This window comes from Silene latifolia, chromosome X (genome assembly GCF_048544455.1).
Source record: "Silene latifolia isolate original U9 population chromosome X, ASM4854445v1, whole genome shotgun sequence".
NCBI classification, from domain to species: domain Eukaryota; kingdom Viridiplantae; phylum Streptophyta; class Magnoliopsida; order Caryophyllales; family Caryophyllaceae; genus Silene; species Silene latifolia.
This window is the reverse complement of record NC_133537.1, coordinates 335,399,810-335,425,544: the sequence shown is the minus strand read 5'-3', so window position 1 is coordinate 335,425,544 and position 25,735 is coordinate 335,399,810. Positions and strand designations below refer to the sequence as shown.

The following is a 25,735-nucleotide window of genomic DNA, read 5'->3' as shown; positions in this document are numbered from 1 at the left end:
TCCCTTCGTACTTCCTCTGCCTTTGCTGCCCTACCAGGACCCTCCTGCTCTCTATGCGTTGCGCTCAATCACCCACTTTTCTCTTCTGTCTCTTTGGTTTTGAATAAGCCAGTACCAGTTTATTTGCGGCACGCAATTCGAGAAATCCGCAACCTTTTAGTTCTGCATCGTCATTGATCTGTAAGCCTAGCTAGCTTTTTCCGTCCGTTGTACTTGTTACTCTTTTGTTTTAATATAAACAGTTCATCGTTTTCAAAAAAAAGTGTGTTCATGTGTAGTCTTACGTTGAGTTTCTGCCAAGTATAGCATCATGGGAAAATTATCCTTATACATCGGTTTCACATAAGTGGTAAAGTGGTCCTAGCACCGGATGGATCAAGTAATTGAGTCCAAATTCTCGCAAATCTCTTACAAGTCTTGTTGAAAAAACTATATAATCGAAACTCAATTGCTTGCGGAAGGCATGGGCCACGGTCTATGAATCAACTAGGATATACATACTGGCCACGGTCAATTAAGTGGACGATTCAAGTGGCCATCTTGACGGGTCAGTTTTCGTGGCCTAATTTCCAACGAATTGGTGTGGTCGGAGGTGGTTCAAAATAAGGCGTAGTTGTTACAAACTGGCCACACCACAGTTGACTCTTGGCGTTGCTTTCATAACCAGGCTCAATAAATGAAGAGTTTTTCTAACATGCTTAGGAAACCAGCAGGTGGATTATACATCTAATGTAGTCCATCATCAGATGATCTACTTTTTGAGCATTAGATAAAGTTTTTAAATTTTAATTTAAAATTTTTGAGTTTGATTATAAAGTTTTTGAGTTCATTTACTTAAACATTAATCTCAAAAAGTTATGTTATAATTCAATTTTTTTTTTGAAAAACTCAATCAATTTTTTTTATATAAGCTCAAAACAAAAATGTAATTTATAAACCGTATAGAACTAAAAAAAATAAAATATACAAAAATTCAAAAAGTCAATAAATGTACAATTCTTTTTCTCTTAAGGAAACAAAAAATAATTATATATTTCAATTTCCATAAAGACATCACTCAATTCTCTCTCTTTTTTACTTTCCTAACCAGACATGGTTTAGAAACCGATAAAAATATATAAATAGTGTCCCGATTGGCATCATCACATAAGAGTTTCGGTTGAAAAATATACTCCGTAAACCCTAAAAAAACTAAAATTTGCCTAGTATACAGGATGATGAAGGTGAAAATTGGAGAGGAGGGAGTTTGCTATGATACTAAACGCAAGCACGACGATATTTCACGGTTCGTCTTTTGATTCTACTTCTTCGTCGTCGTTAATCTTTAATGGATACTTAGCTATCTTTCTTGATTCTTCTGTCGTGTTACGGTTTTATCGGCTTAATTGTGTGTATTATTATAGTATGTGATTTTCAATTTAGGGTTCTTTTTAAATATTTTTTTTTTTGTTTTTTCATTCAAAATTTATTGTTTTTGGTTTTGCAAACATTTAACCTACTGTAGTAGCAAAGTGCTATTGACATAATAACTCAATTTGCACATCAACTACTGCCTCCTAGTCCGCGTATTGCTCCCTCTTTCCTTTTTCATGCTAGTCGGGTTTTTTTCACTCTTTCCTTATTTAGAAACCCCATCATGATAATGTCAAATTTTGATCTCCACTAATCGATTCTGTTGTATTACCATCTATTTTGGTTTTGTAATCTATGGATTGGCCGAAAATGAGCTTTAGAGATTAATCATGGGGCTATCTTGTTATATATTCCAGGGAGGGCGGTGCACCATTTTATTCGTATATGACCTCTGAAGAGTTTGCAGATAGTGAGAAAGAAATCGAGGAACTCTTGTCGTAAGTCTCATCTTCATTTTACTACTTAATTTATGTTACATACTCCCTATTTATCATTGTCATATGCCCTGTTGCCCTGTTTTAAACGATATGTCTCGTCTTTTTGGCTACTTTAGGCATCCGCCTGGCTGGGATGATCCTAACACTTACAAGAAACAGAGTGAAGAAATTTGTGAGGAATGTTTCCCAATAATCCAGATAAACTTCCCTGAGGTTCGCCCTTTATTCTTTTCATTCTCTTACCCCTTCCCCTTGATCAAGGTATAATTATTTAAAAATATGAAGATATTTAATTGAAAATTTGCAGATGTCCGATTATGAACTGGTGGAGTCGATGGATGCGTCTATTTTTCTCACTTGGAGTTGTTTTGCTCATTTGAACTTTAAAGCTAAGCGGAAAGGTGCTGCAGATTCCACTATATGAACTTATTTTGTTGAGTTTGACATCACAAATCGGGAAATCTTGCGCTTCTGTGAAATACTAATCGACTCTTCTTCAGGTATATAAATGAATGTCTATTATTACCATTTCAATAACCAAGCTCTTTTTAATTTACTTTTATAAGACTGTTAAATTTATATTCAAGTTTAAGGTTTATGTATGTAGTTATTTCTAATGTGGTTAATTTGTGTAATTTCAGGTAATAGTCGCAAGTGTTCCCATTGTCCCGAACTTGAAGGTGAAGATGCTATTGCAGGTTATGTCTACCATCCCAAGGACACTAGTTCCTTTCACGGCGGTTATTAGAGAATGGCGGTGGTTGTAATATATTTGCTATCTGGATTATGTTTTCGTCGTATGTTTTGTATTAAAATGACTGGAACATGTGTGTTGTTATGATTTAGAAATGTCGATTATGTGAAGTTGTATTTTGTGTTGCGATTGCTGAGTAAAAAGTTGTATTTAAAAAGGAAGCCCTATTTAAGAAAACCGAGTAAAAGTTGATTATAATACAGAGTAGTTTATAGTTAATATAGTTAAGACTAAAAGTGTTTTTACGAGAATAAAAAATGATTCTTAAGAAGTCGCGGGTAGAAAGCTCATGAGGTGGAGGAAATGGTATTGGATTGATTTTAAAGTAGAGTACTTTATCAAATGCACATTTAGGAGCTTACAATAATGGCGGATTGGAGGGTACAAATTTGGGAAAATAAATCCTTCCATAAACTAAGGCTTACAAGAAAAATCAACAACACAAATGGTAAATTATTGAACTCAATCACCAAGATATAATCATACAGTGATTGAGCTATCCCATATGGTCTCCAGTTTGCACAAATATAATTAAGGGTGTAATCAAGACGATTTGATACTGACTGATCTCACTTCTGCTCGAAATCGGCTTGTATGATATAGCTTGAACTGGATTCAATGTTCTAGCTCGTCTCCTAAGGGCACTCTCTTTATTTATAATACTTTATTTTAAACATTATGTTGATTGTAACACCTTAGATTAACTTGTATTTTTTAGGGCCCTTTTCAATCGGAAAAACAAATACTCCGTATTAGGCTATTAGCTAGCTCGGCGGTTAAGTGTTTTACATCAATCTTCACTCACGGATTCCCGAACAAGAAATAATCCAAATTATCTGGTTTTTATTCGGTTCGTTGGTTGGATTTTATAAACATGTGAAGTATTTTTATCATCCAATGGTCAGGTTATTTTGAATTCAGGTCATTTTTGTGTCAATGATTACGAGAAAAAAAGTTACGCTAAATACCTACCGTTAGATTGATTCGTTATTTTAGTGTAAATAATATAAAAGTGTGATTTTAAATTAGTAATTTCAAGTCTTGTTTTTTTCCAACTAGTGTTATATTTTGTCGGGTCATTTTCAGGTTGGTTAGTTTCAGGTCGGTCAGAGTCAGTTACGGGTCAACAAATCTCGGATCATATTCAGGTCGGCTTGGGTTAATTAATTCAGGTTTCGGGTCAAATTCAAAGGTTGAAGTTTGGGTCAATTTCGGTTATTGGGTCAACTTTTTCGGATTTGGAAAATCGAGTTGGATTGGTTTTGCCTTGAGTCAACCCAAACCAAGGTATTATCCAACAACACTAGAATTGAACCCACTAGAAGTTAGGTTAAACATGTCGTGGCAAATTGGCAATCGTAATTGTATTAGACTTTAGACTATTAGGGATGATGAATTGATGATGAGAATCGGATCAATAGTGTCAAGAAACCTACGACGGCAACAAATAGGAGGTGTACTCACCAAGCTACCGACAACAAAGTACGATGACGCTCTTCTCAACTTCCTCCATCTCAGGGCCCACCCTTTCCCCTCTTTCTTCTGCTCCTCCAATTTTATTTCTCAGGTTCTTTTATTTATTTATTTATTTATTTATTTTTTCTAATTTAATTTTGAATTAATCTTTATTCGTCGTTCCGAATATGAAACTGTATTGTTAATCCGTCTTAACTATTCCCACTAACACCTATTCCTTCCGTTCCGCTGTATTTTAGTTTTCAGCTAATCTTGCTATTGCTATATATCCGTCTATAGCTAAAGACGGGTCAAATAGCTTGAAAGTGGTGACTTTTTTGGCCCCCACCGGCCACCATCCAACTTGTTGCTTTTCCTATTAGGAATGTGGCCCGTCTTTAGTTATAGACGGATATGTGCTTATTTAAGAATTCATGAGCCTATTTTAGGCCGGTTCTTTTCGGCTTAATTTGAGCCTATTTTAGTTCTGGTCATTAGCTCATTCAAATCTACTCCTACACGGCTTCATTCAATTTACTCCAACCCAACTCCGTTTAGTTCCGCTCCTTTTAGCCGGAAAACAGGATCTCCCTCTAAATCTTTTCTATTGTGGAGAGATTTTGATTTGCGGATGGAAATGGATGCTTCCCCCTACCATTTTTCTCTACCATTATTTCATTATTTGTAGTAACTCATATTTTGAAGTTATAAAGTACTCCCTCTATATCAGACCAATGCTAACACTTACCTAATACGACCGTATCATACCAATTATAACATACTATAAATGGGCTGTTTTTCACCCCATTTGCTTTATTTATTGCGGTCTCCAAGACGACACTTTGTCCGTGTTAATTTTTTTTTTTGAATTTTTTTTCGTGAAAAATGTCATGAAAATAAGTGTAAATATTTTTGTTTTATAATCTAATAATTTTTATTCTGCAACTTATTTACGGTCAAAGTTCCGAACTTTGACCTCCCAGAAACAAATGGGGTGAAAATAAGTTTGTCGAAGGAGTATATTAAATTTAAAATAAAATTCAGATTATGTAGTACTCCGATATGACAATTTGGGAAATTTGCTAGCTAATACGCAGTCTCACCTTTTTGTGAGAGAAATTTTGAGTTTATGGGGTATTTGGATTTGAACGGAAGAAGTATAGTGTAGCCGTGTAGGTCGAAAATCTATTTCCAAGTCGATAAAACTTCTGTGAAAATACGGAGAAAAAAAAAGTTACTCCTCCCTTCAAATCCAAGCACCGCGGTTTCACTTATTTCGTGAGAGAAATTTCGAGTTTATGTTTTACTTTTTTGGATTTGAAATGGAAGAAGTATAGCGTGTAGGACGAAAATCTATTTCAAAGTCAGTGTAGCTAAATCTGTTGGGGGTCTAGGGTACATGTACAATTAGACAATCAATTGGTCTCCCTTGTGACGGGTTACCATTTGTGACGGATATTTTGTGAGATAAAATGGTAACAAAATGGGTTAGTGGAGAAAGGGGACCACATGAATAGTGTTGCAGAGAGAGAAAAAGTGGGTATATTGTGAGGTAAAATGGTATCCGTCTTCAGCTTGTGACGGATATGTCATGTCTTCAATGAGAATTTGTGTTTATAAATGGAAGACACTGATTCTAGACTTCTAGTTATGGTATGCTTTTCTCTGCCTAGTACAGTTTTGGATGTTATGAAAAATTAAGGCATGGGGACCCATCGTGCGTGTTGTTGTTGCCAGTGATTTGAGCCGGGGAATTTAAGTTAGCGGGGCGAAAATTTTCAGGGGGTGCAACGGTAATATTATAAGGGGCTCAAAAAAAATTGAAAATTTCAACTAATAATTTGGAAATTTTCAAACGCCAGCGGGGGCGGACCGCCCCTGCTTGCCCCTCCCTGGTTCCACCACTGGTTGTTGCCATCGTAAAGGTTGTGCGCGGTGTACTGTTTTTGTTATGAAAACTTGCCATATTATTATATCCCAATATTCATGCTTAAATTCGCTTCCTAAACTTTAATTTAGGACATTTAATAAATATTTGCTCTTTACCCTTTTTAAATGCAGGTTGAACAAACGACCGTAAATAAGTATCCTCTTGATCAACTTGATAAGCTATCACTTTCCGATGACGAATGTTCTTCCTCGGAGGACGAATGTTCTTCCTCAGACGACGAATGTTCTTCTTCAGATGAAGAAGACAAGTGGTTTACAAAGGACTGGTCTTTAGATGAGAAAATATTTCAGTCTTGGTATTTTAGCGAGGTTAAGCGAAATATAGTTGCTCCTTTTATTCAAGTATTCTCGGTCTCACTACATACCGACATTGATGATGATAAACCATGTGAAGTTTATGGTTCTATTTATGCTACTAACTCCCGAGGTGTTGTTTCCAATCTCTATACTAAATTCGTTGCCAATCCCGAGACCGTTCCTAACAAGGGTATCTTATCCCTAAAAGGGGGATATGATATCGTTCTCTCATATGGTCCGTCCACAAACACCACCATTGATTTCAATGTCAGTGATAAGTCTCGCAACACCGTGGTGATTAAAGAGAAACATAATTTGCATTCCTTTAATGAAGATTTTGAGGATACCTCTAACAAGCTTATAAAAGATATTGTTTACGGTGAGCGTTGTTTTGCACTCGTTTGCTATGCAAAATTCTTGTATGGATGTCGTGTTGTTGTATATGTTGCAATCTATACTAAGCGTGACACAACTAGCACTTGTGTTGATGTCCACGGAAGCATTGTCGTGGGATACGACAATGCTAGGCGATTTTGCAACAATGATGACGAAGTGAGGGATATGAAGTATTTGCTTTTCAACAAGCCGTTTGACCAACCTGAACGGGTTATAGTTGGGAGGACTATGAAGCTATCTAGATCTGTAGTGGTTCTTCCTGCAGGTTCCGCTCTCGTCATTGATGCAGACGTCTCAGATTCCCGTGGCCGATTAGTTAGTGGCTCTGTTGAGTTCCATGTGGGTGGTCAAAGCAAAAAGTCAATTGATGATGAATTTGGTACTATTAAAGTGATTGTGGTCTTGGACCGTCCTCATTCGGAGTTTATACCAGATTTTGATAGTAGAGAAGATGTCGGAGAGGCCGAATTGGATGCACTGACAGATAATTCACGGGTCGGCGTTAGCAACAAAATTGATGATCAGAAAAATATCCAGGTAAACTCATTAAGTTCCAAATTTTTATGACTTCAAATGTTAATATTACGAGTTCAATCTGTCAAACTAGCGTTGGGCAGCTACGGGTTAGTAATATTGGTTTGCAGGGCCGTCTAATGAATTTGAGAGGCCCTCTTCTACGGACCGAAATGGAGGGCTCAGATTAAAAAATAGCGATCCTTACGAAATTTAAGAAATACTATATTAAAATGTTAAATAAAGTCCCTAATATATTTATTGCACTAAAAAGATGTATTGAGTACATTTTTGTAACATAGGAGGATATTTAAACTTTAACTTGCCATTTAATTTAAGCAAGTGAAAGTGAAAAAAAAAGGAAAAAAAAGTGTGTCAATTAGCGGTATCCGAAAGATTTGGATCAGATATGGATATCTGCCTTTAGGATTGATTGATTTCCGATTCGAACTAGCATTTTAGATCGGATATCCGATCAGTGCTCCGCCCTATTAGCGGGTATGGGTCCTAGGTGGGGATTGCGGGTTTGGGCCTAGGTGGACCTGACTGAAAGCCGACCCGATGGACTTAACCCAGTAATATTGTTGTTTTAATGACTTAACTAATCCTATAGTTCAATGGACTTAACCCAGTAATGTTGTTGTGTGCATAATTTGTCTGAGCAATCGCTTTGTAAACTTCATGGGAATCGAGAGTGATTAAACTTCGGTTATGTTAGTTGAAATTTAAAAACTTTGCTGGATAATACCAAATTATGACGTCTTTTTTTGCCAAAGTGTTTTACTATTGCTGAACTTTGTTAAATTTCGTTGGTGAGTTGGCCTAAATAAGCATATGCTTAAGCAGTTAAGCCCAAGGCCATGCGAGCCACGAGCGAAACAGTGCGTCTTGCTTCAGACGGGCCTTGTTGCCTTAGTACGCCTTTTTCCTTTTAAAAGTAAGCTCGGTGATACTATTGAACTAATGGACAACATGATCGGTTTTCTAAGTCCCGAACAATACATTTCTAATGTTGTCAATTGTTTTATTGATGCTCTTAATCCTCTTTTGATCAGGCTCGTTCTCATCCAGAACAGAATTTGACGTTGACTCATTTTGAGTAAGTCTCTACAAATACAAATTCTCATATGAAGCGATCCTTTTATTTGACTTTGACATTAGCAAAGCATGTTGTCAAAAAAAAAAAAAAACATAGCACAGCAATTTTTTTCCTATAGAATTTGGTATTGACTTGTTTATTCAATAGGGGCACACGTTCAAGCGACAACACAGTCGAGGCTAGCAAGATATTTTACGGGCTTACATTGGCGGAGTTGTTCTCTGTATATGTTTGTGGAACTAATCACGAGGTTTCTAGTGTTTGCGGAAAGATATCTGTTGAAGATTCTAATCTCGACCGAGTTAAGAATATCTTTGGACGGGACCTCGACAATCCAGATATTTTATCGGAGGAGAAGGGTTCTATTTTAATAGAAGGTCAGTATCCGATGCGCTGTCATGATCCATTTCGTATGAATCTCTATCTCATAGACCCGACAAACAACAAGGAATTATGCTGGGGTGAATTCGACTACAATCATATAACATCTCGAGGCAATCTTCCATTAGATAAAAGACTATGTACATATATCAAGGGAGCTCATGGCTATGCTTTGTTACATTACGTCATCTTCGACAGTGCATGCCAAGCTACCGTTGAAATCCGGTTCTTACCCGACTATTCTTCATCCTTTCCCATTTTTATTTGTGGGTCAGTCTTTGCTACTTATAGCAATCAGAGCTATTCCACAATGTATGCGAAGAAATATTACAGAAGTCGGCTTTTTTATAAACCAAAGACTGATCGTATACAATTAGTCGATGATTTGAGAATTCCGTTATTGAAGTCAGTGGTCGTGGTTCCTGAAGGTGCCGCTCTTGTTGTCGAGCTTGACTTGGATATATTGTCCTGTAGCAACGTAAAAGATATTGTGTTTGGCAAGAAAGAGATGAAGATCGGTTTGTCGAGAACAATACGTGCTGAAATACTGGGAAATTATTCCGGCGTTCAAATTTCGGCCAAGTTCGAGCGTTGTTGATTTTTTTTTTTTTTTTTTTTTTCCGCTGGTGAGGGAACCCAGCCGCTACATTCGGTGCTCACTGGGTGTTGTTGATAAGTATTACTGTGCCCCTTAACAATAAAGGAGTATTACTGTATTACTATATACTTTATGCAAAGACATTATTTGTATGAATCATGAAAACAAATTGCCAATTGACCCAACCCGGTCTTGCGTAATTCGTCTGGCTAATATCTAAGCACAAAAAACCCTGAAAAGCTCGTATAGCTTGTGTTGTTTTTATCCGAGCATGGCTTGACCCAAACTGCATAGACTGATCTGTTTTTCAATATCCAACCCCTTGATCACCCGCACACTAATTGTTATTGCGGGTAGTTTATATGTTTTGGTGTATGTAGACGACATTGTTATTGCGGGGAATGATTCCAATGGAAGACTAAAAAGAAGCAAATCGTCTCTCTTTCTTCACCAAGCAGAATACTGAGTTATTAGTGTAGTGGCGGAACCAGGATTTTGTTTAATTAAGAAGATGAAAGGACAACCTTATGGCTGCTACTCCTATCCCTTTTGGTATTTGCAGGAAGATCGATTCTTTGATTTCTATCCCTATTCACTGGCTTGCTCGGGATTTTGCCCCTGCATTTATTTTCTTCTTCATTCATGCTTCTCTTTCATCTTCTCAATAACCATCATTTCATTGCTCCCTCTACATCAAACAAATTTCTATGCAACAGTTTCTACATCAAACAAATTCTTAAACCAAATATTTAAAAAATAGTTGGCAGTAAACCCACCCAAGAATATTACAGTTTCCCCCAACTGTCCAGCAGACGCCTAAGCGGTCAACATGAGCTTCCAGGTTAAGATAATGAATATAATTCATATGGCACAAAGGGCAATCAACAAAAACCCGATAACAAAGTTCTACTATAAACCCTTTGCAAAATGAGGCTGCATCAACCTAACATACAATCCGTTTTTGGCGGCCAAAGTGTCATGGGTTCCTTCCTCGACTATCCTACCCCCATTAAGTACGACAATATTGTCTACGTGTCTCATCATCGCGGCTCTGTGGGCTATGAGAATTGTTGTTTTATTTCCCATTATTAATGTATCCAGAGCTTCCTGAACCACTCTACTAGATTCTGATTCTATGGCTGAGCTTGCCTCATCTAACAACAAAATGGGTGCATTTTTTAATACCACTCTAGCTATAGCAATTCGCTGTTTTTGTCCAGGTGTCAAATCTACACCCCTCATACCAACATGAGTGTCATAGCCATGAGGTAAGCTGCTGATGAAGTGATGAGCATTTGCAATCCTAGCCGCCTCTTTCATTTCAGCTTCACTAGCATTGTGCCTTGCATATATGATATTTTCTCTTATTGTAGTTGAGAAGATCACTGGTTCCTGCTGAACTAACCCGAGATGGCTTCTAAGCCATCTCAAGTTGAATTGCTTTAGATCTCTTCCATCCAGGAAAACTTGACCGGCAACTGGGTCATAAAACCTTTGTATAAGAGATATTATAGTGCTCTTTCCCGACCCCGAAACTCCCACGACAGCGACAGTTTGACCACCGCCGACTTTCAAACTGAAATTGCTCAGCACCAAAACTTCTTCGGGTCCAATTTCGCCAACACATTGCTCACATAAATCTTCCTTTGTGTATACTTCCTCTATTTCGAATTGATGAGGGATAAATTAAATTGGGGATTTGGGGACTTTCTCTATTTCGAATTGATATAAATTAAATTGGGGATTTGGGGAAGATGAGAGAGAAATTAAATTGGGGAAGATGAGTATGAAGGGGAAAAAACAAACTGACAAGTAAGAAGAAGGAAGGGAGGGCAAAAATGTCCTAAAATCAATTTTCTACCCAGAAAATTTGAATTTTGACGGAAAAGTGGTCGGATTCCGATATTGGGTGCAATTTGTAAACTGAGCTATTAACTTGGGTGTAATTTAATAAAAAAATTTGACGTGGGAGTAAATGTAAAAATGTGTATTTGACGTGGGTGTAATTGATAATTTACTCTTTATATTATTTCAAAATCTGCCCACAAACCTTGTAATTTATTCAGTTTAATCTTTGAAACCTATGATTTTATCTTGAAAATTTGAAATATTATGATGAAAAATTCAGTTTTTAATTCTTTATATTTAAACTTCTACCTTATTTTTGTAAGATGTGGTTTTTAGTTTGGTAACTATCGTTTTTGGTTTGACAACTTTTTAGTGTTTTAAATAATATGGCTTTGAGATGATTTTTTTGGGCAAAAACGCGTGCGAAATATAGTCGTCATTCGAGGTTAATGCGGAGGTTGATCAATGGTGGCTTAAGGGTGGAAGGCGGGAAGCGGTAAGGAGCAGATCACGGGGGAGAAGTGAATGAAATTTGTCAAGAGAAGTTTGTAAAGTTACACTCACAACAAGTCAACAACTTCCATCGGTTATTTGTTTGTTGTTTTGGGCTTTGTCAGATGGGTTGGTCTTATAGCATAAGACCGTCTCATCTAACAATTTGTGTTCATTTTATGTCTAACTTCCGATCACTCGTTCACAAAAGAGTACAACAACAACAACAACATCAGAGCCTTAATTCCAAAATGATTTGGGGTCGGCTGACATGAATCATCCTTTCGAACCGTCCATGGGTGAACACACGCCTCAAAATGCGAATAAAAAGGGAGAATGAAAAACAAAAAGGAAGAACGAAAATGTAATGGAAAGTCAAAGTAAACTTAGGGGTATACTTACAAAATAAATGCGTATTCAGATTTTAAATTAAAATAAATGCGTAGATTTTAAATTAAAATAAATGCGTATTCAGATTTTTGCACCTACAAAGAATGTGGCCAAATACTCGGCTTAGTCTGATACTCTGATTGTTTCGGTGTGTACTTCACTGCTTTGTCTTATTGTCTATTCTAAGTTCTTACTCCTTTTATTTTATGTGACAGCAACATATGACTAAATTCTTCTCGAATTGTAATAATCTTGGTTCGGGCAAACTAGATTTTAGGCTGTTTTACGTGACCGTATGCTTGTGCTACTCTAATCCTCCATTTTTCCTACTAATTACCATTTTAAGAACAGTTTGTCGTTGACTGAATATGTGCAGATTCAGAAGAAAAAGGTGTGGGAATTAGTCCAACCTCATCTCAAGACTGATGCTGCTTGTGTCGCAGTGCTGGACGGGCGTTTCATGATGACATCTGCTGGTCATGTGGCTTCTTCGTCCCTGATGAATGCAAATATATCCTAAATTTTTAGTAGTGCGCCATTTAAAACTCACGGGCTTTAAATTTCTTTGGACAGAAATAACATTTGAAAATTTAGTTAGTTTGATACGACATGGTTGGAGCAAATGTGAGTATTGTCCATGAAAATGTCCATTTTGAGGCTAATTAGTTTTATACGACATGGTTGGAGCAAATGTGAGTATTGTCTATGAAAATGGCCGAAAAATTTGCGCAACACCGTAAGAGCTAATTGATAAAAGATGAGGGAGTATTACTAATGACATTGGAATTGGTTCTTATTGCTACAAGGGAGGCATAATTTTGTCATTGTTTTCAGGAAGTCGCCTTATTTGTTGGGCATTTGTGCCCGGGTTGAAAGTTCATGTCATCGTGTATTCATGTGTGTGTGTGATGTGTGTGTGTGTGTAAAGTGACCTCAATCCTACTGGTTTGCTAGCTAAGTATTTGGTCCCTAAATATAGGAAGGATCTTCCTTTCCCGAGTGCTAAATCACAAGTGATGTTTCATCAGCAGATGGGTTAATGGAGAGATTCCCTCTGTACGCCAATCTGCAGATGCCCCCCCACCTTCTATTTTGGATCTCCTCACTTCATCTGGTGATTGGAATCCTCTTATGGTGTTCCGCTACTTTCAGCTACAGTGTGCTAAAGATATAATCGCTATGGAGCCACCAAGTCTGGATATTGACGATTTCCTTTATTAGAAGTTTACAGAAGACGGCGTTTACACGGTCAAGTCCGGATACTCTCTATCTTTTATCTCATACTTCCACTTCCTGTCCGCTATCTTTGTCGGATGGAAAATCATTTGGAAAATACGCTGCTCTACCAAGTTTCCCTTGCTGTTCAGGCGTTTGGCTCATAACATCCTCCCAACTTTAACAAATCTCTCCTACCGTGGTCTCCAGGTAAGTACATCCTGCGCTCTTTGTAATTCCCACCCTGAATCTCTGGATCATCTTTTCCGTACTTGTACTATTGCCCAACATGTGTGGCGATCTTCCGTGCTTGGTATTAACTCCTTGGCGAATCCTGGCTTCACTTTCAATCGTCGGCTTGCTGATCATATTTTGTACCTGTACCGAAACTCGGGTTGCTCTCACACCCAATTGCTGTATGGATGGAACGAAATTCAGTTATTTTTGACGAAGTCGCGGTCGACCCTCTTCGTATCCTTCGTCTCGCTGACTACCTTGTATATTCGCATAGCCAGTTTCCAGGTCTTTTTTCCCGATCCCGCTTCCTCCCCTTCTCGTCTCCTCCCATATCTAATGTTTGATTATTCTACCCCATCAACGGATATTTACTACTACATGACTACATCTATGTGAAGAGGGAAAAAAACGTCAAAGATAGATTTCTTACCTCATATTCCGAGTCTGTCACTGGCAACACTGTGCTGAATTCCCTTCGTACTTCCGCTGCCTTTGCTGCCCTACCAGGACCCTCCTGCTCTCTATGCGTTGCGCTCAATCACCCACTTACTCTTCTGTCTCTTTGGTTTTGAATAAGCCAGTACCAGTTTATTTGCGGCACTCAATTCGAGAAATCCGCAACCTTTTAGTTCTGCATCGTCATTGATCTGTAAGCCTAGCTTTTTCCGTCCGCTGTACTTGTTACTCTTTTGTTTTAATATACAGTTTATCGTTTTCAAAAAAAGAAAAGAAAAGTGTGTTCATGTGTAGTCTTATGTTGAGTTTCTGCCAAGTATGGCTTTCGATAATTTTCGGCCTTAGGCACGTAGCATCATGGGAAAATTATCCTTATACATCGGTTTCACATAAGTGGTAAAGTGGCCCTAGCACCGGATGGATCAAGTAATTGAGTCCAAATTCTCGCAAATCTCTTACAAGCCTTGTTGAAAAAACTATATAATCGAAACTCAATTGCTTGCCGAAGGCATGGGCCACGGTCTATTAATCAACTAGGATATACATAGAATTTAGGGGTTTGGATGGTTGACGGAGAGCGGTTGTAGTGGGTGGGGTGAATTTCTTAACGATTTAAGTGGACGGTTCAAGTGGCCATCTTGACCGGTTAGTTTTCCTGGCCTAATTTTCAACGAATTGGTGTGGTCGGAGGTGGTTCAAAATAAGGCGTAGTTGTTACAAACTGGCCACACCACGATTGACTCTCGACGTTGCTTTCATAACCAGGCTCAATAAATTAAGAGTTTTTCTAACATGCTTAGGAAACCAGCAAGTGGATTATATATCTAATGTAGTACCTCAGATAATATACTTTTTGAGCATTAAGATAAAGTCTTTGAATTTTAATTTAAAATTTTTGAGTTTTATTATAAAGTTTTTGAGTTCAATTACTTAAACATTAATCTCAAAAAAATATGTTATAATTCAATTTTTTTTTTTTGAAAAACTCAATTTTTTTTTTATATAAGCTCAAAACAAAAATGTAATTTATAAACCGTATAGAACTAAAAAATAAAATATACAAAAATTCAAAAAGTCAATAAATGTACAATTCTTTTTCTCTTAAGGAAACAAAAAATAATTATATATTTCAATTTCCATAAAGCCATCACTCAATTCTCTCTTTTTTTTACTTTCCTAACCAGACATGGTTTAGAAAAACCGATAAAAATATATAAATAATGTCCCGATTGGCATCGTTTGGCATCATCACATAAGAGTTTCGGTTGAAAAATATACTCCGTAAACCCTAAAAAAACTAAAATTTGCCTAGTATACAGGATGATGAAGGTGAAAATTGGAGAGGAGGGAGTTTGCTATGATACTAAACGCAAGCACGACGATATTTCACGGTTCGTCTTTTGATTCTACTTCTTCGTCGTCGTCGTTAATCTTTAATGGATACTTAGCTATCTTTCTTGATTCTTCTGTCGTGTTACGGTTTTATCGGCTTAATTGTGTGTATTATTATATGTGATTTTCAATTTAGGGTTCTATTTAAATATTTTGTTGTGTTTTCATTCAAAATTTATTGTTTTTGGTTTTGCAAACATTTAACCAACTGTAGTAGCAAAATTCTATTGACATAATAACTCAATTTGCACATCAACTTTCAACTACTACCTCCTAGTCCGCGTATTGCTCCCTCTTTCCTTTTTCATGCTAGTCGGGTTTTGTTCACTCTTTCCTTATTTAGAAACCCCATCATGATAATGTCAAATTTTGATCTCCACTACTCGATTCTGTTGTAGTACCATCTATTTTGGTTTTGTAATCTATGAATTGGCCGAAAAATGAGCTTTAGAGATTAATCATAGGGCTATCTTGTTATATTCCAGGGAGGGCGGTGCACCATTCTATTCGTATATGACCTCTGAAGAGTTTGCAGATAGTGAGAAAGAAATTGAGGAACTCTTGTCGTAAGTCTCATCTTCATTTTACTACTTAATTTATGTTACATACTCCGTATTTATCATTGTCATATGTCCTGTTGCCCTGTTTTAAACGATATGTCTCGTCTTTTTGGCTACTTTAGGCATCCGCCTGGCTGGGATGATCCTAACACTTACAAGAAACAGAGTGAAGAAATTTGTAAGGAATGTTTCCCAATAATCCAGAAAAACTTCCCTGAGGTTCGCCCTTTATTCTTTTCATTCTCTTACCCCTTCCCCTTGATCAAGGTATAGTTATTTAAAAATATGAAGATATTTAATTGAAAATTTGCAGATGTCCGATTATGAACTGGTGGAGTCGATGGATGCGTCTATTTTTCTCACTTGGAGTTGTTTTGCTCATTTGAACTTTAAAGCTAAGCGGAAAGGTGCTGCAGATTCCACTATATCAACTTATTTTGTTGAGTTTGACATCACAAATCGGGAAATCTTGCGCTTCTGTGAAATACTAATCGACTCTTCTTCAGGTATATAAATGAATGTCTATTATTACCATTTCAATAACCAAGCTCTTTTTAATTTACTTTTATAGGACTGTTAAATTTATATTCAAGTTTAAGGTTTATGTATGTAGTTATTTCTAATGTGGTTAATTTGTGTAATTTCAGGTAATAGTCGCAAGTGTTCCCATTGTCCCGAACTTGAAGGTGAAGATGCTATTGCAGGTTATGTCTACCATCCCAAGGACACTAGTTCCTTTCATGGCGGTTATTAGAGAATGGCGGTGGTTGTAATATATTTGCTATCTGGATTATGTTTTCGTTGTATGTTTTGTATTAAAATGACTGGAACATGTGTGTTGTTATGATTTAGAAATGTTGATTATGTGAAGTTGTATTTTGTGTTGTGATTGCTGAGTAAAAGTTGTATTTAAAAAGGAAGCCGTATTTAAGAAAACTGAGTAAAAGTTGTTTATAATACGGAGTAGTTTATAGTTAATATAGTTAAGACTAGAAGTGTTTTTACGAGAATAAAAAATGATTCTTAAGAAGTCGCGGGTAGAAAGCTCATGAGGAGGAGGAAATGGTATTGGATTGATTTTAAAGTAGAGTACTTTATCAAATGCACATTTAGGAGCTTACAATAATGGAGGGTACAAAATTGGGAAAGTAAATCCTTCCATAAACTAAGGCTTACAAGAAAAATCAACACTACAAAAGGTAAATTATTGAACACAATCACCAGATATAATCATACAGTGATAGAGCTATCCCATATGATCTCAAGTTTGATCTTTCAGTTTGTAAAAAAAAGAGTTGGAAAATATTATCGCCTTCAAATTTCTGCAAAGTTTAAGGATTGTGCTTCATAAGGTGATTTCCTACCAGGATTGACCTTCACAAATCCCCTGTTAGCTGATTGAATGTATTTTCGCAATAATTAAGGGTGTAATCAAGACGAATTGATACTGATCTAAGTTCTGCTCGGAATCGAACTAGCTTTGGAGAAGCAAATGGGCAAACAAAGTAAACCGGAAATCCGTTCCGGTACGGATTCCCGAACAAGAAATAATCCAAATTATCTGGTTTTTATTCGGTTCGGTGGTTGGATTTTATAAACATGTGAAGTATTTTTATCATCCAATGGATTATGTTATTTCGGGTTCAGGTCATTTTTATATCAATGCGGAAAGAAAAGTACATTGAATACCTACTGTTAGATTGATTCGTTATTTTAATGTAAATAATATAAAAGTGTGATTTTAAATTAGTAATTTCAAGTCTTGTTTTTTTTCAACTAGTGTTATATATTATCGTGTCATTTTCAGGTTGGTTAGTTTCAGGTCGGTCAGGGTCAGTTACGGGTCAACAAATCTCGGGTCATATTCAAGTCGGCTTGAGTTAATTCAAGTTTCGGGTCAAATTCAAAGGTTGAAGTTTGGGCCGATTTCGATTACTGAGTCAACTTTTTCGGTTTGGGAAAATCGAGTTGGGTTGGTTTTGCCGCGTGTCAACCGAAACCAAGTTATTATCCAACAACACTAGAATTGAACCCACTAGAATTGAATGAACCCACTAAAAGTAGGTTAAAGTGTTAAAAACATATTATAATTGTAATTAGGGATGATGAATTGATGATGAGAATCGGATCAATAGTGTCAAGAAACCTACGACGGCAACAAATAGGTGGCGTACTCACCAAGCTTCCGACAACAAAGTACGATGATGCTCTTCTCAACTTCCTCCGTCTCAGGGCCCACCCTTTCCCCTCTTTCTTCTGCACCTCCAATTTTATTTCTCAGGTTCTTTATTTTTTTTTTTTTTTAATTTTTCTAATTTAATTTTGAATTAATCTTTATTCGTCGTTCCGAATATGAAACTGTATTGTTAATCCGTCTTAACTATTCCCACTAACACCTATTCCTTCCGTTCCGCTGTATTTTAGTTTCACCAATTCTCATTTGTGACGGGTACTATTCCGTCACAAGTACTATTTACATTTGCGACGGGCCAAATGTGACCATTTTATGAGAAAATGTGACCATTTTTTTAGAAGTAACATTTTATGAATAGTACTTGAGTGGTTACATTTTTTCTAAAAGTGGTCTCATTTGCCCGTCGCAAATTGTGACCGTCACAAGGAAGAATTGCTGTTTTAGTTTTCAGCTAATCTTGTTATATATCCGTCTATAGCTAAAGACGGGTCAAATAGCTTGAAAGTGGTGACTTTTTTGGCCCCCACCGGCCACCATCCAACTTGTTGCTTGTCCTATTAGGAATGTGGCCCGTCTTTAGTTATAGACGGATATGTGCTTATTTAAGAATTCATGAGCCTATTTTAGGCCGGTTCTTTTCGGCTTAATTTGAGCCTATTTTAGTTCAGGTCATTAGCTCATTCAAATCTACTCCTACACGGCTTCATTCAATTTACTCCAACCCAACTCCGTTCAGTTCCGCTCCTTTTAGCCGAAAAAACAGGGTCTCCCTCTAAATCTTTTCTAATTTGGAGAGATTTTAATTTGCGGAGGAAAATGGTTGCCTCCCCAATCCATTTTTCTCTACCATTATTTCATTATTTGTAGTAACTCATATTTTGAGGTTATAAAGTACTCCCTCTATATCAGACCAATGCTAACACTTACCTAATACGGCCGTATCATACCAATTATAACATACTATAAATGGGCTGTATTTTACCCCCATTTGCTTTATTTATTGCGGTCTCCAAGACGACACTTTGTCCGTAATACTTTTTTTTCTTGAATTTTTTTGGGAAAAATGTCCTGAAAATAAGTGTAAAAGTTTGTTGTTTTATAATCTAATAATTTTTATTCTGCAACTTATTTACGGTCAAAGTTCCGAACTTTGACCTCCCAGAAACAAATGGGGTGAAAATAGGTTTATGGAGGGAGTATATTAAATTTAAAATAAAATTCAGATTATGTAGTACTCCGATATGATAATTTGGGAAATTTGCTAGCTAATACGGAGTCTCACCTTTTTGTGAGAGAAATTTTGAGTTTAAGGGGTATTTGGATTTGAACGGAAGAAGTATAGTGTAGCCGTGTAGGTCGAAAATCTATTTCCAAGTCGAGAAAACATCTGTGAAAATACTCGGGAAAAAAAAATGTTACTCCCTCCCTTCAAATCCAAGCACCGCGGTTTCACTTATTTTGTGAGAGAAATTTCGAGTTTATGTTTTACCTTTTGGGATTTGAAACGAAAATCTATTTCAAAGTCAGTGTAGCTAAATTTGTTGGGGGTGTAGGGTACATGTACAATTAGACAATTATATACTCCGTAGTTTACAGAGAATTTTGAACTTGTAGACCGAAGAAGTTTCAAATACGTATCTCACCTTATTTATAAATGGAAGACACTGATTCTAGTTATGGTATGCTTTTCTCTGCCTAGAACAGTGTTGGATGTTATGAAAAACACAAATTCTCATTGAAGACATGACATATCCGTCACAAGCTGAAGACGGATACCATTTTACCTCACAATATACCCACTTTTTCTCTCTCTGCAACACTATTCATGTGGTCCCCTTTCTCCACTAACCCATTTTGTTACCATTTTATCTCACAAAATATCCGTCACAAATGGTAACCCGTCACAAGGGAGACCAATTGTATGAAAAATTAGTCCTCTTTTTTTTTTTTTTTTTTTTTTTTTTTTCTTTTGTCATGCGTAGAAAGCTCTAATCTTGTTTTGTGGGGTTACTGGTAAACTGGTAAGGCATGTGGGACCCATCATGCGTGTTGTTGTTGCCATCGTCAAGGTTGTGCGCGCTGTACTCTTTTTGTTATTGAAATTTGCCATATTATTATATCCCAATGTTCGCATTAAACACAAAATTGGCATTCACAAGTTGAAGACGGATAGTCCCGTCGCAAGCAAGACCAATTGCTTAAACACAAAATTGGCTTCCAAAACTTTAATTAATTAGGACATTTAATAACTATTTGCTCTTTACCCTTTTTAAATGCAGGTTGAACAAACGACCGTAAATAAGTATCCTCTTGATCAACTTGATAAGCTATGTTCTTCCTCGGAGGACGAATGTTCTTCCTCGGAGGACGAATATTCTTCCTCAGACGACGAATCTTCTTCTTCAGATGAAGAAGACCAGTGGTTTACAAAGGACTGGTCTTTAGATGAGAAAATATTTCAGTCTTGGTATTTTAGCGAGGTTAAGCGAAATATAGTTGCTCCTTTTATTCAAGTATTCTCGGTCTCACTACATACCGACACTGATGATAATAAACCATGTGAAGTTTATGGTTCTATTTATGCTACTAACTCCCGAGGTGTTGTTTCCAATCTCTATACTAAATTCGTTGCCAATCCCGAGACCGTTCCTAACAAGGGTATCTTATCCCTAAAAGGGGGATATGATATCGTTCTCTCATATGGTCCGTCCACAAACACCACCATTGATTTCAATCTCAGTGATAAGTCTCGCAACACCGTGGTGATTAAAGAGAAACATAATTTGCATTCCTTTAATGAAGATTTCGAGGATACCTCTAACAAGCTTATAAAAGATATTGTTTCCGGTGAGCGTTGTTTTGCACTCGTTTGCTATGCAAAATTCTTGTATGGATGTCGTGTTGTTGTATATGTTGCAATCTATACTAAGCGTGACACAACTAGCACTTGTGTTGATGTCCACGGAAGCATTGCCGTGGGATACGACAATGCTAGGCGATTTTGCAACAATGATGATGAAGTGAGGGATATGAAGTATTTGCTTTTCAAAGAAGCCGTTTGACCAACCCGAACGGGTTATAGTTGGGAGGACTATGAAGCTATCTAGATCTGTGGTGGTTCTTCCGCAGTTCCGCTCTCGTCATTGATGGGACGTCTCAGATTCCCGTGGCCGATTAGTTAGTGGTTCTGTTGAGTTCCATGTGGGTGATCAAAGCAAAAAGTCAATTGATGATGAATTTGGTACTATTAAAGTGATTGTGGTCTTGGATCCTCCTCATTCGGAGTTTATACCAGATTTTGATAGCAGAGAAGATGTCGGAGAGGCCGAATTGGATGCACTGACAGAAAAAGAAAATTCACTAGTCGGCGTAAGCAACAAAATTGATGATCAGAAAAATATCCTGGTAAACTCATTAAGTTCTAAATTTGTTGTGAATATGCTGATTTATGACTTCAAATGTTAATATTCCGAGTTCAATCTGTCAAACTAGCGTTGGGCAGCTACGGGTCAGTATTGGTTTGCAGGGCCGTCTAATGAATTTGAGAGGCCTGTTCTACGAACCGAAATGGAGGGCCCAGATTTAAAAATAGCGATCCTTAAGAAATTTAAGAAATACTATATTAAAATGTTAAATAAAGTCCCTAATATATTTATTGCACTAAAAAAAAATGTTTGAATTTAATTTGTTGTTTAATTATCATGCTCTCTAAATTGCTAAAAAATTTGTTGAAGTTTGGACCTGCGAGTACACCTGGACCGACTCAATGGGGTCCGAGTATGGGTCTGGTGATTTTAGACCCTAATGGGTAAGCTTGAGAAAAAAAGTCCGATTATTCGAATCGATCCGATATCCAGTCTGAATCCGTTCCGATTTTTTGGATATCCGATCCGAAACTTTTGGTATTTGGATCGGATATGGATATTAGAATGCAAACGTTTGGATATCCTATCCGATCCGAAAATATTTTTTTCTAGTATTTATTCTTTTTTCTTGCCATGTTTAGATTGTAGTTCTTATACAAGGGTATCTAGAATTATCCTACGTTATAGTTTGGACTATAATTTTATATTCGTTCCATACTTCGATTTTTTTCGTGTTATTTTTTTAACCTTTAGCGTTGTTTAAAGTATACTTTTAGTAGCACACTAATATGTAATTTTTTTTATCCCTAACTTTGATTGACCTTACTAAAATAAGGTACTGTTGGAGGAACTTTTATTTTGAAAATGTAAAAATTATTCGAAAAGTTTACTTTCCGTGTTTATGACTGAATGCCTTTTCCTTGACCCTCATAGTCAGAGGCCCTAGTTGCCTTAGTACGCCTTTTTCCTTTTAAAAGTAATTAAGCTCGGTGATACTATTGAACTAATGGACAACATGATCGGTTTTTTTAAGTCCCGAACAATACATTTGTAATGTTGTCAATTGTTTTATTGATGCTCTTAATTCTCTTTTGTCTCTTTAAAGGTCTCATAAGTGACATTGATGTCTCTCTTTTGATCAGGCTAGTTCTCATCCAGAACAAAATTTGACGTTGACTCATTCTGGGTAAGTCTCTACAAATACAAATTCTCATATGAAGCGATCCTTTTATTTGACTTCAACATTAGCAAAGCATGTTGTCAAAAAAAAAAAAAACATAGCACAACTATTTTTTCCCTATAGAATTTGGTATTGACTTGTTTATTCAATAGGGGCACACGTTCAAGCGACAACACAGTCGAGGCTAGCAAGCTATTTTACGGGCTTACATTGGCGGAGTTGTTCTCTGTATATGTTTGTGGAACTAATCACGAGGTTTCTGGTGTTTGCGGAAAGATATCTGTTGAAGATTCTAATCTCGACTCAGTTTGGAATATCTTTGAACGGGACCTCGACAATCCAGATATTTTCTCGGAGGAGAAGGGTTCTATTTTAATAGAAGGTCAGTATCCGATGCGCTGTCATGATCCATTTCGTATGTATCTCTATCTCATAGACCCGACAAACAACAAGGAATTATGCTGGGGTGAATTCGACTACAATCATATAACATCTCGAGGCGAACTTCCATTAAATAAAAGACTATGTACATATATCAAGGGAGCTCATGGCTATGCTTTGTTACATTACGTCATCTTCAACAGGGCATGCCAAGCTACCGTTGAAATCCGGTTCTTACCCGACCATCCTTCATTATCCGTTCCCATTTTTATTTGTGGGTCAGTCTTTGCTACTTATAGTAATCAGAGCTATTCCACAATGTATGCGAAGAAATATTACAGAAGTCGGCTTTTTTATAAACCACAGACTGATCGTATACAATTAGTCGATGATTTGAGAATTCCGTTATTGAAGTCAGTGGTCGTGGTTCCTAAAGGTGCCGCTCTTGTTGTCGAGCTTGACTTGGATATATTGTCCTGTGGCAACGTAAAAGATATTGTGTTTGGCAAGAAAGAGATGAATATCAGTTTGTCGAAAACAATACGTGCTGAAATACCGGGAAAGTATTCCGGCGTTCAAATTTCGGCCAAGTTCAAGCGTTGTTGAGAATTTTTTTTTTTTTGGGAACCCGCAGGCACTACATTCGGTTCGCAGTGGGTGTTGTTGATAAGTATTACTGTGCCCCCTTAACAATAAAGGAGTATTACTGTATTTTCTTTATCATGTTGAAACAATAAGGGAGTATTACTGTATTCACTAGATTGCTCGGGATTTTCTTCAGCAACCTCGACAGAGCGGCGGTCTTGGCATAAAAAATGTTCACCTTCTCAGTCAGTCTTCTCTTTTGAAGAACCTTTGGCGCATCCACCCCAATCCCACTGGTTTGCTAGCTAAGTATATGGTCCCTAAATATAGGAAGGATCTTCCTTTCCCGAGTACTAAATCACAAGTTTCACAACCGTCGTTTTTGTGGTCGGGCATTTGCCAGGCTGCTAGGTCTTGCTCGCCTGCTTTTGACTGGAAGATTGGTAATGGTCGTTTGATCAATCTATTCACCAGCAGATGGTTTAATGGAGAGATTCCCTCTGTACGCCAATCTGCAGATGCCCCCCACCTTCTATTTCGGATCTCCTCACTTCATCTGGTGATTGGAATCCTATTACGGTGTTCCGCTACTTTCAGCCACAGTGTGCTAAAGATATAATCGCTATGGAGCCACCAAGTCTGGATATTGACGATTTCCTTTATTGGAAGTTTACAGAAGACCGCGTTTACACGGTCAAGTCCAGATACTCTTTATCTTTTATCTCATACTTCCACTTCCTGTCCGCTCTCTTTGTCGGATGCCTTCCCTTGGAAAATACGCTGCTCTACCAAGTTTCCCTTGTTGCTCTGGCGTTTGGCTCATAACATCCTCCCAACTTTAACAAATCTCTCCTACCGTGGTCTCCAGGTATGTACATCCTGCGCTCTTTGTAATTCCCACCCTGAATCTCTGAATCATCTTTTCCGTACTTGTATTATTGCCCAACATGCGATCTTCCGTGCTTGGTATTAACTCCTTGGCGAATCCCGTCGTTACTTTCAATCGTTGGCTTGCTGATCATATTTTGTACCTGTACCGAAACTCGGGTTGCTCTCACACCCAATTGCTGTACTTTATTTGCATCCTCAAAGCAATCTGGATGGAACGAAATTCAGTTATTTTTGACGAAGTTGCGGTCGAGCCTCTTTGTATCCTTCGTATCGCTGACTACCTTGTATATTCCCATAGCCAGTTTCCAGGTTTTTTTTCTCGATCCTTCTTCCTCCCCTTCTCGTCTCCTCCCATGTTGATTATTCTACCCCATCAGCGGATATTTACTACTACATCTATGTGAAGAGGGAAAACGTCAAAGATAGATTTCTTATCTCATATTCCGAGTCCGTCACTGGCAACACTGTGCTGAATTCCCTTCGTACTTCCTCTGCCTTTGCTGCCCTACCAGGACCCTCCTGCTCGCTATGCGTTGCGCTCAATCACCCACTTACTCTCCTGTCTCCTTTCAGTTTACATCTCGAAAATTATCTTCTGTTCTGGTTTTGAATAAGCCAGTACCAGTTTATTTGCGGTACTCACTTCGAGAAATCCGCAACCTTTTAGTTCGGCATCGTCATTGGTCTATAAGCCTAGCTTTTTCCGTCCGTTGTACTTGTTACTCTTTTGTTTTAATATAAACAGTTTATCATTTTCAAAAAAAAAAGTGTATTCATGTGTTGTCTTATGTCGAGTTTCTGCCAAGTATGACTTTCAATAATTTTCGTCCCTAGGCACGTAGCATCATCAGAAAATTCTCCTTATACATCGGTTTCACATAAGTGGCCCTAGCACCAGTTGGATCAAGTAATTGAGTTCGAAACTCAATTGCTTGCCGAAGGCTTGGGGCAAGGTCTATGAATCAACAAGGATATACAACAATACAAAGGCGAGTCTTTGAAATAGGTACATTTATTATGCAAACAAGTACAAAATTACTATGTTACGATCAACAACAAAACGATCACGAAATACAAATAAAAGGGTACAGAAGACTAGTTTCTCGATAATTTATTGAAAGACCGTCTCTCAAATTTTAGTAAAAGCGAAAAAGGAAAGAATTAAATGTTTTTTTATTTTCTCAACAAAACAAAAAGTAATTAATTATATATTTCAATTTTCCATAAAGACATCACTCAATTATTTCTCTTTTGAA

At 37.2% G+C, this 25,735-nt stretch overlaps 6 protein-coding genes across 6 annotated transcripts; 5 read left to right on the top strand and 1 right to left on the bottom strand.

Annotated features, from left to right (window-relative positions):
• Nucleotides 1–1,165: 1,165 nt before the first annotated feature.
• LOC141618960 (uncharacterized) lies at nucleotides 1,166–3,186 on the top strand. Its single transcript, XM_074436009.1, has 6 exons — nucleotides 1,166–1,285; nucleotides 1,770–1,850; nucleotides 1,967–2,063; nucleotides 2,158–2,350; nucleotides 2,492–2,644; nucleotides 2,959–3,186. Exons 1-4 carry the CDS (start codon nucleotides 1,215–1,217, stop codon nucleotides 2,272–2,274), a joined length of 366 nt encoding a protein of 121 aa, XP_074292110.1. The 5' UTR covers nucleotides 1,166–1,214; the 3' UTR covers nucleotides 2,275–2,350; nucleotides 2,492–2,644; nucleotides 2,959–3,186.
• Nucleotides 3,187–3,946: 760 nt separating this feature from the next.
• On the top strand, nucleotides 3,947–9,296 carry LOC141618958 (uncharacterized). Its single transcript, XM_074436008.1, has 4 exons — nucleotides 3,947–4,171; nucleotides 6,121–7,239; nucleotides 8,271–8,314; nucleotides 8,462–9,296. The coding sequence occupies exons 1-4, from the start codon at nucleotides 4,004–4,006 to the stop codon at nucleotides 9,291–9,293; spliced, it is 2,163 nt and encodes a 720-aa protein (XP_074292109.1). The 5' UTR covers nucleotides 3,947–4,003; the 3' UTR covers nucleotides 9,294–9,296.
• Nucleotides 9,297–10,187: 891 nt separating this feature from the next.
• LOC141620949 (ABC transporter B family member 20-like) lies at nucleotides 10,188–11,581 on the bottom strand. The gene is made up of 2 exons (XM_074437689.1): nucleotides 11,560–11,581; nucleotides 10,188–10,954 (listed from the first exon to the last, which is right to left on the bottom strand). The coding sequence occupies exons 1-2, from the start codon at nucleotides 11,579–11,581 to the stop codon at nucleotides 10,203–10,205; spliced, it is 774 nt and encodes a 257-aa protein (XP_074293790.1). The 3' UTR covers nucleotides 10,188–10,202.
• A 3,503-nt stretch (nucleotides 11,582–15,084) lies between these two features.
• On the top strand, nucleotides 15,085–16,799 carry LOC141622411 (uncharacterized). Its single transcript, XM_074438445.1, has 5 exons — nucleotides 15,085–15,322; nucleotides 15,809–15,889; nucleotides 16,006–16,102; nucleotides 16,197–16,389; nucleotides 16,531–16,799. Exons 1-5 carry the CDS (start codon nucleotides 15,252–15,254, stop codon nucleotides 16,635–16,637), a joined length of 549 nt encoding a protein of 182 aa, XP_074294546.1. The 5' UTR covers nucleotides 15,085–15,251; the 3' UTR covers nucleotides 16,638–16,799.
• A 746-nt stretch (nucleotides 16,800–17,545) lies between these two features.
• Nucleotides 17,546–21,139, top strand: LOC141620948 (uncharacterized). Its single transcript, XM_074437688.1, has 3 exons — nucleotides 17,546–17,577; nucleotides 17,984–18,164; nucleotides 20,357–21,139. The coding sequence occupies exons 1-3, from the start codon at nucleotides 17,546–17,548 to the stop codon at nucleotides 21,137–21,139; spliced, it is 996 nt and encodes a 331-aa protein (XP_074293789.1).
• A 94-nt stretch (nucleotides 21,140–21,233) lies between these two features.
• LOC141622409 (uncharacterized) lies at nucleotides 21,234–25,108 on the top strand. Its single transcript, XM_074438443.1, has 3 exons — nucleotides 21,234–21,482; nucleotides 22,585–22,628; nucleotides 22,775–25,108. Exon 3 carries the CDS (start codon nucleotides 23,016–23,018, stop codon nucleotides 23,607–23,609), a length of 594 nt encoding a protein of 197 aa, XP_074294544.1. The 5' UTR covers nucleotides 21,234–21,482; nucleotides 22,585–22,628; nucleotides 22,775–23,015; the 3' UTR covers nucleotides 23,610–25,108.
• The last annotated feature ends 627 nt before the right edge of the window (nucleotides 25,109–25,735 follow it).

Excerpts from the sequence above, each read along its gene's own strand:
- LOC141618960 (XM_074436009.1), top strand. The coding sequence starts at position 1,215 with ATGATGAAGGTGAAAATTGGAGAGGAGGGAGTTTGCTATGATACTAAA. Across the intron at positions 1,286-1,769 it reads AAGCACGACGATATTTCACG|GGAGGGCGGTGCACCATTTT; the intron begins GTTCGTCTTTTG and ends TATATATTCCAG. Across the intron at positions 2,064-2,157 it reads TCCAGATAAACTTCCCTGAG|ATGTCCGATTATGAACTGGT; the intron begins GTTCGCCCTTTA and ends GAAAATTTGCAG.
- LOC141618958 (XM_074436008.1), top strand. The coding sequence starts at position 4,004 with ATGATGAGAATCGGATCAATAGTGTCAAGAAACCTACGACGGCAACAA. Across the intron at positions 4,172-6,120 it reads CCTCCAATTTTATTTCTCAG|GTTGAACAAACGACCGTAAA; the intron begins GTTCTTTTATTT and ends TTTTAAATGCAG. Across the intron at positions 8,315-8,461 it reads TTGACGTTGACTCATTTTGA|GGGCACACGTTCAAGCGACA; the intron begins GTAAGTCTCTAC and ends TTTATTCAATAG.
- LOC141620949 (XM_074437689.1), bottom strand. The coding sequence starts at position 11,581 with ATGACGACTATATTTCGCACGC. Across the intron at positions 10,955-11,559 it reads GACGACTATATTTCGCACGC|AGGAAGTATACACAAAGGAA; the intron begins GTTTTTGCCCAA and ends AATTCGAAATAG.
- LOC141622411 (XM_074438445.1), top strand. The coding sequence starts at position 15,252 with ATGATGAAGGTGAAAATTGGAGAGGAGGGAGTTTGCTATGATACTAAA. Across the intron at positions 15,890-16,005 it reads GAAATTGAGGAACTCTTGTC|GCATCCGCCTGGCTGGGATG; the intron begins GTAAGTCTCATC and ends TGGCTACTTTAG. Across the intron at positions 16,390-16,530 it reads ACTAATCGACTCTTCTTCAG|GTAATAGTCGCAAGTGTTCC; the intron begins GTATATAAATGA and ends GTGTAATTTCAG.
- LOC141620948 (XM_074437688.1), top strand. The coding sequence starts at position 17,546 with ATGCGGAAAGAAAAGTACATTGAATACCTACT. Across the intron at positions 17,578-17,983 it reads AAGTACATTGAATACCTACT|GGATGATGAATTGATGATGA; the intron begins GTTAGATTGATT and ends AATTGTAATTAG. Across the intron at positions 18,165-20,356 it reads CCTCCAATTTTATTTCTCAG|GTTGAACAAACGACCGTAAA; the intron begins GTTCTTTATTTT and ends TTTTAAATGCAG.
- LOC141622409 (XM_074438443.1), top strand. The coding sequence starts at position 23,016 with ATGCGCTGTCATGATCCATTTCGTATGTATCTCTATCTCATAGACCCG.